The sequence below is a fragment of the Drosophila virilis genome, chromosome 5, assembly GCF_030788295.1.
Source record: "Drosophila virilis strain 15010-1051.87 chromosome 5, Dvir_AGI_RSII-ME, whole genome shotgun sequence".
NCBI classification, from domain to species: Eukaryota; Metazoa; Arthropoda; class Insecta; order Diptera; family Drosophilidae; genus Drosophila; species Drosophila virilis.
In genome coordinates, this window is record NC_091547.1 from 12,583,519 (window position 1) to 12,591,026 (window position 7,508).

A 7,508-nucleotide genomic window follows, 5' to 3' on the forward strand; every position below is an offset into this window, starting at 1 on the left:
CACAATGCGTGCCAAGTTTGTCCCAGTCCCGCCCCGACAGCCCGTCAGCCCGACAGCCAACACGCTGGCAACTTTCATACGTGAACTTTTCATAGTTGTTGTTGTTGTTGTTGTTGTTGTTGCTTCTGTTATTATGTTTGTTGTCTGTCATTCGATTTCAATGTCAAGGTTGCAATTGTGTGCATTTTTAATTAATTTTCATAGCATTTATTGACTTTCAATTAGCTCTAGCGACAATGTCTCGTCTGCTGCAACACGCATCCTTGTAGCCCACACACACACACACACACACACACATGCACACTGATACACATAGATACAAACGCATTTATATGCACATATTTGTGGGTCTGTTCTTAAGTAAATTAGCTGATAATAGTATTTAGAGCGGCACCACAAGTGGCACGCCCAAGTGAAATTCAAAATGTGTTACAAAATGACGCCCACAAAAGCGAACGCAAATTTAGTTCATTAACAGCAGAAAAAAAAAAAATAAATAAATGAAAAAAAAAGAACAACTAAAACAACGAGCACAGAAAATATTGAAGGTAATTTGTCGACGCTGACTGCACTTGCTAATAATAAATTCTATTCGCAATGAATATTTTCGCATTTGCAGAGATCAAGAAAATCAGAAAAAAAATCATTGAACCCGCAACGCAATTTGACAAATTGCATGTGATATTTGAATTGGGGTTTTGTCTCCGTTTCTTTTTTTTTTGTTTTTCCTTTGCCAGTTTCGGAGGTGGAGCAGCAGCAGCAGCCGTCAAGGCATAAATCATGGGCACGGACAAGGCATAAATATGCCATATATAGTGATCCTTAATCAGTTGCACAAATCAGTTGAAAAAAAGGCAGTGACAAAATAGATCGCATTTATTACGCATACGTCACGTGGCACGAAAAAATACATAATTAAAATCCAACTGTTTTCGCCCGTTCGCATATTCATTTAAGCATAACTGATGATATTTCGATCGTTATGCTAGTCGCATTTATTACAACAAGTAGCCGAAAACATTAAATGCCCGTTCAGTTTCCAAATGGACATGAACGAAATCTGTCGGAGTCGCTTCTTAGTTATCCTCTGGCTTCTGGCCAATTGGTCATCTGTACACGCAGTACGCGTAAGTCCCCTCAAGAGGCACCTGTTTTAACTGTTAACTGTTTTAAGCTTGTTGCCGGGTTTTAGCGATCGCGCTACGTGCTGAAGTGGTCCAGCTTTGATTGCGTGAACTTGTGGCCCATTATCAGCAACTTCAGCTGTCGCATTCAGGACGATGGCAACCTGAGCTCCGACATCCAGGTGACTGAGCCCATTAAAGACGTGTGGGTTAAGTATAAGCTGGTGGTGCCACGCCCAATTCAAAAGACCGAAATGGTGCTATTCGATTCAGCATTTGATGCCTGCAAGGTGCTGCGTGATGGCGTCATGTGTAATAAACTGGCGTACCTCGTCTATCAGAACATGATCAGAAACAGCAATCTGGCAAAAGTGTGTCCCATCAGTGAGGTATGAAAGGAGATTTGATTAAAGTTGTGCCTAATTAATGCCTACGCCTACGTCTTACAGGGCCTGCTGTATTTCCATAACATATCTGGTGTGGATCAGTTTCCAGCTTTTATGCCCGAGATGGATTTTACGCTTTCTATACTCTTCTATAAGCCGAATACAACTTACGGCATTAATACAACGCTTAAGGGCAGCCTTTTTGAGACGAATCGACAGCGTCAGAAGTTTTGGAATTGAGTACAGATGTACAGATTTCTAAAATACAACCAAATTTTCAATTTCGTTTTCATATCGATATCAATCATTGTGTATTGTGATTCATTCGATGAACTTGTTTGCGCTGACTTTATATAGTCACGCCAGTTAGCAGCATCATCATGATCATCATCATCATCATTAGCATCGGCATCGGCATCATCATCAACGCCTTTAGCACTGCTGACCTCAAATGTCAATTGTTGCCAGTGAAGTCGCAATTGTGAGCTTTTGTTTTGTTAGCAGCCTTGGCCTTACATAGAACGAAACGAAAACAAACGTTTCATGACTTATCGTTATATATCTTATTGGTCTGTTCACACAGATCTATCATAATTATAACGGCACTATGTAAAAGCAGCTATTAATAAGCTTAACAGCTGTCGCCGCCCCTAGGTACCGCCCGCCCATTCACAGAGATTCTGCCTGACATTGCAAGACTATAAATAAAACACAAGTCTAACGACAAAACATACTTATGAGTACAATAGCAATAACAAAATACCCGTTAGCTCGGCCTGGCCCCGTCTGGGGGTCTGTTAGATTAATTGCACATTGATTACAGACAATTGCAATGTCAACGAGCCGCGCCAAACGGAAATACAAAACGCTAATCGCGCACAAAACGCCAGTAAAACGCTTCAAAGTCGCGCGCCAGCCGCCTACAATTGAAGCCGCGAATGCGGAAGTAGTCCGAGTGCGCGTTTGTACGGCAGAAAGACAGGAAGGGAGGAAGAGCGAAAGAGAAAGAGAGCGACACCACCCAGCAGAACTTTTTACAATGTACATAGGCATTCATAACGCTGCTAACGATCACTATTAAACGATGCTGCTGTCATGTCCGCGAGTTCTGCTGGGTGGTCAAGTGCAGCCCAGAGGCGAAGGTGAGAGAATCGCTGGCAGTGTGTTGCCTATTGTTGTTGCTAATATAACGAACGACGCTGCTGATCCTAAAGGTACTTTGGATATGATTTGCCTGCCAACAATCAGCGTTGATTCTTATGTGAATAACCCATTGCACTTTTCAGGCTACACAGCATGCTCGCAAGTACGGCTGGGGAACAAGTGCAGCTAAAGGCGAAGGCGAGAGAATCAGTGTCAGTGTGTGCCTATTGTTGTTGCTAATATTACACAATTTACAGTAATAAAGTGGAAGCTGATAGCACAGTTTGTCTTTCAGCATAATTGTGAACTTTGATGCTATTTATTTTTCATTTTGCACTTCGGATTTGTTTTTAGTTACTTAAGTGTTTGAATAAATACTTATAGGCTATGCGAAACGTGTGTTACACACGCTCTTTAGGTTAGCAACTAAAATACAACTTCAACGGGTTGGAGGGAGCGGGGCGGGGATGGGAAATTGGAGTTGATTAGCCGGCGACAGACAAGGATGGCCTCAGAGTTACGTCCACTGCACGCTAGGCGGCACACAAGCAGCTCGAGGCGAGGCGCAGCATGGCCAGCTTAGGAACAAAATACTACAACTTAAGCTGGCGCTTGGCCAGCTGTTTCTCCTGTTTTCGTTCGCGCTGCTGCAGAAACTCGCGTCGTATATCGCTGGCGCGCATCTCCAGAATGCAGTTCAGTTTGTTGCGTATCTGTTCGGCCGTGTGCACGTCCGTATCGAAGTCGTAATGCTTAAATCGAATGTTGGACGCGCTGCCAAAGAGGCCAAAGGGCGAACTGGAGCTGTGCGTTGCCTGATGACGGGGACTGGCGGGCGAATGAATAAGGCCCACACTGCCGCTGCCCGGGATCAGCGTGGCAATGCTGGCAGTACTGGGTGCCGAGGTGCAGCTGGTAGTCATACTGCTGGAAGAGTTGGATTTCAGCCAAATACGCAGCAGTGCCTTTAGTTGCCGTTGCTCCACAATCTCGCAGTGCGCCACCATATCGATGGGCGTAGACACCGGCTTCCGTTGCGTCCAGAATTTGGTATTCTTATGCTGATCTATCTCGATGCGTTCCCCGGATACGGCCAGCGTTACGTCGCACTTGAAGAAACGTTTGTCGATGATGCTGACACGATAGGTCCGATGCATTGGCGCTTCCAGCATATCATTGTGGTTAAGCAGGCGTTGCTCATACTCTTTAACATGGTCTAGGGGGCTTTCGCCGCCGCCATCTCCCCCGCCGGCGTCGGGCACGTCTCCATTCAAATTGATGTTCTGCAGCGCACGCACTGCAGCATCCGCCATCGCCACCTTGTCCTCCTCTGAAGTCATAGACTTGGTGCCCAACTGATTGTGATAGTCAATGCGCGTGACCGGCGCCAGCGGTCGGCGTTCGGCCAACGTCAAATGCGAGAATCCAAATTTGGAACAAGGCTCCCGATTGTCCAGCGGCGGAAAATCATCCATATCATCGTTATCCTCCGTCATATATAATGCATAGTGCTGCACAGACTTGAGCTGCACTGCATCTGGATACTGTAGGGTAGTTTTGTAGCAGACCAGGCCAATCACCTCAATGATCTTTGCCGTGGAGAGTACACAGATTTTGAGCGGATAATTGCGCTCCGGCTCGGGCAGCATATTTACATAGACATTGATGCGCTTTGTGGGCATGCCCACCTGGGCGGTGCCATCAAAGCGAGCGTATTCAATGAAACGATTTTGCGTCTGTTTGGGGCTTCTGGCTAGCTGTTCCGTCAGCATGCTCTTAACACCCTCATCAGAGAGGTCGTCATCGCTGTTTTTTTCCGGACGCTTCACATTTGCTGCAGTTGTTTTTGAAGTGGAGGGTTTTTCTCTGGGTTGCTCTTTAACCTCTTTGCGCTTAAAGAAATCCTTGCGGTCCGGTGGCAATACCTCCTCATTGTAGTTAACACTTTTAATGCGCGCCGCCTTGCGCTTCGCTATGTCCAATTTCTCCAGCTTCTGTGCTGTGTTCGAGCGAAATCGATGGGCGCCCACTTCGGGATACATTTGAATGTCGAAAGAGTGCGTGGACATGTCCAGATCCTCATCATCGCTCAGATCTAGACCAGGATAGCAGACAAAGTCTACTTCCTGCAGCGGCGGATCCGCTATTCTGGGTGGCATCATGTGCTGCAGTGGCGCAGACCGTTGCGTAGGCGTGGCAGTATCTGGAGTTTTGGGCATCGACTTGCGCTGCTGTGATGCCTGGCTGCGGTGGCTACGCCTATAGACATCCATAATTGAGGCAGCTTGAAATTTCCTCAGATAATGCTTCGGCATATCGTCGCTCAGCATTACGGTCTCGCATATGCCCGTGTCATCCGTGGAAATGAATGAGTTGCGTATGTGCGAGAGAAGCCAGTGCTGGTTGGAATAGGTGGCCATTGCACTTGGTACGTCTCTTACTCACAAAACAATACAAATTCTTAGTTATCTCTGCATTTGTGTGTGCAAGGAGTTGTGTTCCTTCTTAATTATGCTTCTTCTTGATTTTTAGCTCCAAATCAACACTAAACGGCATATGTGGGCACCCTAAAAACATTAACAGTTGCCTTAATGCTATTAACAGAGCAAACTAATTTTCCTGGAAAAGCTGGCGTTATTGTTTTTTGAGTTATATAACGTAGACTTGGTAAATGCAATTATATAGAAAATTATATAAATAGTGATCTGATGTAAGACAATTTTTTAATCCGGCGTCACTTTTGGCCGAAAACGGTAAATATGATTGGAAGTTGATTTTAACATCTGCTAACTAACCGAGTCGTAACAGAACAGCTGTTGCATAAACTTATATATTACTTATTTTGTTACGGTCACAACTCTAGAGCATGAAAACAAACAAATACTATACATAAAATTGTATAAGTTACTGATAATAACTAATGGAGTCAAATGTGTCTATATTTTCCCACTATATATCGTGTTGCATCATTAAAAAGTTATTTCACAAGAATGATACATTGTGAAGGTTACGCTACACACCTATCGATGGGTTACATCACTGTCATGCATAACATAAATTGAATTATTAGATATTATAGCATTGTATTGGAGATGTATTATAAGTATTTGTGAAGTCTTGCAAATTGTTGATTGTGAGATATTTTAAAATTTGAGTATGGCGGCAAAAATGTATGTTCTTCTTCTTTGAATCTGAAGACGTTGATTTTTGAAGCAAGCGATAGTCACATTTTTGTAAATACGATAGTTCATTATTGTCAAAATAATCATAAATTCCAAAATTGTTTACGACTACAAGTTTTTATAGTTTCATTCAATATAAGTCATTATTTGTAGCATAAATCAGCTGAAAAAGTAAACCTATTTATTCATGAAATCAAAATATTATCTTGAAGTGTTTCAGTCGATATATCGCAGAACATCGATATATAATTCATGGAAATCCGTGTGCACTATGCAGATAAAACGATATATTGATATCTAGCTCTCATCTCTACTACCATATGACTTTTCTACAAGACGCGAAAAAATTATATAGAAATTAGGCAAATCAAAGTAAGTTTTAGTGCACTTGTACTCTATATGGATCTGTTATTTCCAATAAGTACGATTCAGGATATAAAACCGCACCGGATCGATGTTGTAGCAGCGCCAAAAATGGCGGGCATCCCGGTGGAATTCGATAAGATTGTGGTCAATCAGTTTAGCTGCAAACGTTGCGACCGAGTAGGTTTCACTCGCCTTGGCGAATAAACAACTTATTTACAAATATTTAATATTGCCCGCAGATGTTTACAAGTAAACGCGATCAGACGCTCCATCGACAGGAGGTGCACAACCATAACAAAACTACCTATGAGTGCAAATTGTGCGCCAAGAGTTTTTGCAACAGTGGCAATCTGGATCGGCACATGAAGGTGCACAACGATGTGCGGCCGTTTGTGTGCAACATCTGCTCCAAGGCCTTTGCACAGGCGGTTAACCTGCAGCGACATTATGCCGTACACAGCGGCGAGCGTCCATATCAGTGCAACTTCTGCAACAAATCCTTTACCCAGCAAAGCAATATGAAACGCCACAAAATGACACACACCGGAGAGAAGCCGTTTCGATGCCAGCGTTGTGGCCGCTACTTCTCGCAACTGGTCAACCTCAAGAAGCACAAGCTGGGTCATTTGAATGCCAAGCCTTATCAGTGCAACTACTGTGAAAAAGGCTTCACCCAGCTCTCCAATTTTAAGCGGCATCTGCAGTCACACATAAAGGAAGGCGTCGATGTGGATGTGCCCGGTGCAATACAGGCGGCTACGGCTTTGGCGAGGGAGCGTCTAGAGGCCGAGCAGAAACCGTAAGACCAGCTTCCCATTTGACCACTGCACCGGTTGCCTAACATCCCAATTACTTAATCTTTGCAGTAGCTTCTTTGAGTGCATGATCTGTCGTGCCATTTTTGAAACGTTTGGGGATTATGAGAAGCACGAGGGCAAGTGCCATGAGGAACATGAACGCACCCAGCTAGAGGTTAATCAAATGTCTCATATGCATGCGGACGACTACTTGCCGATGAAGTTTTCGGTGCCCGATCTGGATACGCACGAGATCATAATTGAGACTACACAATAATGCCACATCCATACACACGCACATAAACACGCGCGCTCACACACACACACACACACAACACACATACATACACAACACACATCGCATTCATACCACCCACAGCCAGAAACAAAATATAAATCCAATCAAGTGAGTGCGACCTTATATGAAAGATGCGACTGCTACGTTAATGAATATGCAGGCCAACATATTTCTTCTTCTTATAAATAAATGCAAGACATAACAAATGGAAA

General features: G+C 43.9%; 3 protein-coding genes across 4 annotated transcripts; 2 read left to right on the plus strand and 1 right to left on the minus strand.

Moving 5' to 3' along the window:
- The first annotated feature begins 760 nt into the window (after nucleotides 1-760).
- On the plus strand, nucleotides 761-2,960 carry LOC6626828 (uncharacterized). Its single transcript, XM_002050161.3, has 4 exons — nucleotides 761-1,127; nucleotides 1,193-1,513; nucleotides 1,574-2,724; nucleotides 2,797-2,960. Exons 1-3 carry the CDS (start codon nucleotides 1,044-1,046, stop codon nucleotides 1,748-1,750), a joined length of 582 nt encoding a protein of 193 aa, XP_002050197.1. The 5' UTR covers nucleotides 761-1,043; the 3' UTR covers nucleotides 1,751-2,724; nucleotides 2,797-2,960.
- On the minus strand, nucleotides 2,937-5,199 carry Sin1 (SAPK-interacting protein 1). Its single transcript, XM_002050160.4, has one exon. The coding sequence runs from the start codon at nucleotides 5,071-5,073 to the stop codon at nucleotides 3,247-3,249; it is 1,827 nt and encodes a 608-aa protein (XP_002050196.1). The 5' UTR covers nucleotides 5,074-5,199; the 3' UTR covers nucleotides 2,937-3,246.
- Nucleotides 5,200-6,008: 809 nt separating this feature from the next.
- LOC6624801 (zinc finger protein 239) lies at nucleotides 6,009-7,508 on the plus strand. 2 transcript variants are annotated; one of them, XM_015173780.3, is made up of 4 exons: nucleotides 6,009-6,207; nucleotides 6,268-6,378; nucleotides 6,441-7,000; nucleotides 7,068-7,508. In XM_015173780.3, exons 2-4 carry the CDS (start codon nucleotides 6,310-6,312, stop codon nucleotides 7,273-7,275), a joined length of 837 nt encoding a protein of 278 aa, XP_015029266.1. In that variant the 5' UTR covers nucleotides 6,009-6,207; nucleotides 6,268-6,309; the 3' UTR covers nucleotides 7,276-7,508. The 2 variants fall into 2 exon arrangements, with proteins under 2 accessions (XP_015029266.1, XP_002050195.2); XM_002050159.4 differs by having other exon boundaries at nucleotides 6,009-6,378.

Bases quoted from the DNA above. Each gene is read 5' to 3' on its own strand.
- LOC6626828 (XM_002050161.3), top strand. From the start codon at position 1,044: ATGGACATGAACGAAATCTGTCGGAGTCGCTTCTTAGTTATCCTCTGG. The intron at 1,128-1,192 runs GTAAGTCCCCTC...GCCGGGTTTTAG, and splicing joins CATCTGTACACGCAGTACGC to CGATCGCGCTACGTGCTGAA. The intron at 1,514-1,573 runs GTATGAAAGGAG...TACGTCTTACAG, and splicing joins AAGTGTGTCCCATCAGTGAG to GGCCTGCTGTATTTCCATAA.
- LOC6624801 (XM_002050159.4), top strand. From the start codon at position 6,235: ATGGATCTGTTATTTCCAATAAGTACGATTCAGGATATAAAACCGCAC. The intron at 6,379-6,440 runs GTAGGTTTCACT...TATTGCCCGCAG, and splicing joins GCTGCAAACGTTGCGACCGA to ATGTTTACAAGTAAACGCGA. The intron at 7,001-7,067 runs GTAAGACCAGCT...TAATCTTTGCAG, and splicing joins CTAGAGGCCGAGCAGAAACC to TAGCTTCTTTGAGTGCATGA.
- Sin1 (XM_002050160.4), bottom strand. From the start codon at position 5,073: ATGGCCACCTATTCCAACCAGCACTGGCTTCTCTCGCACATACGCAAC.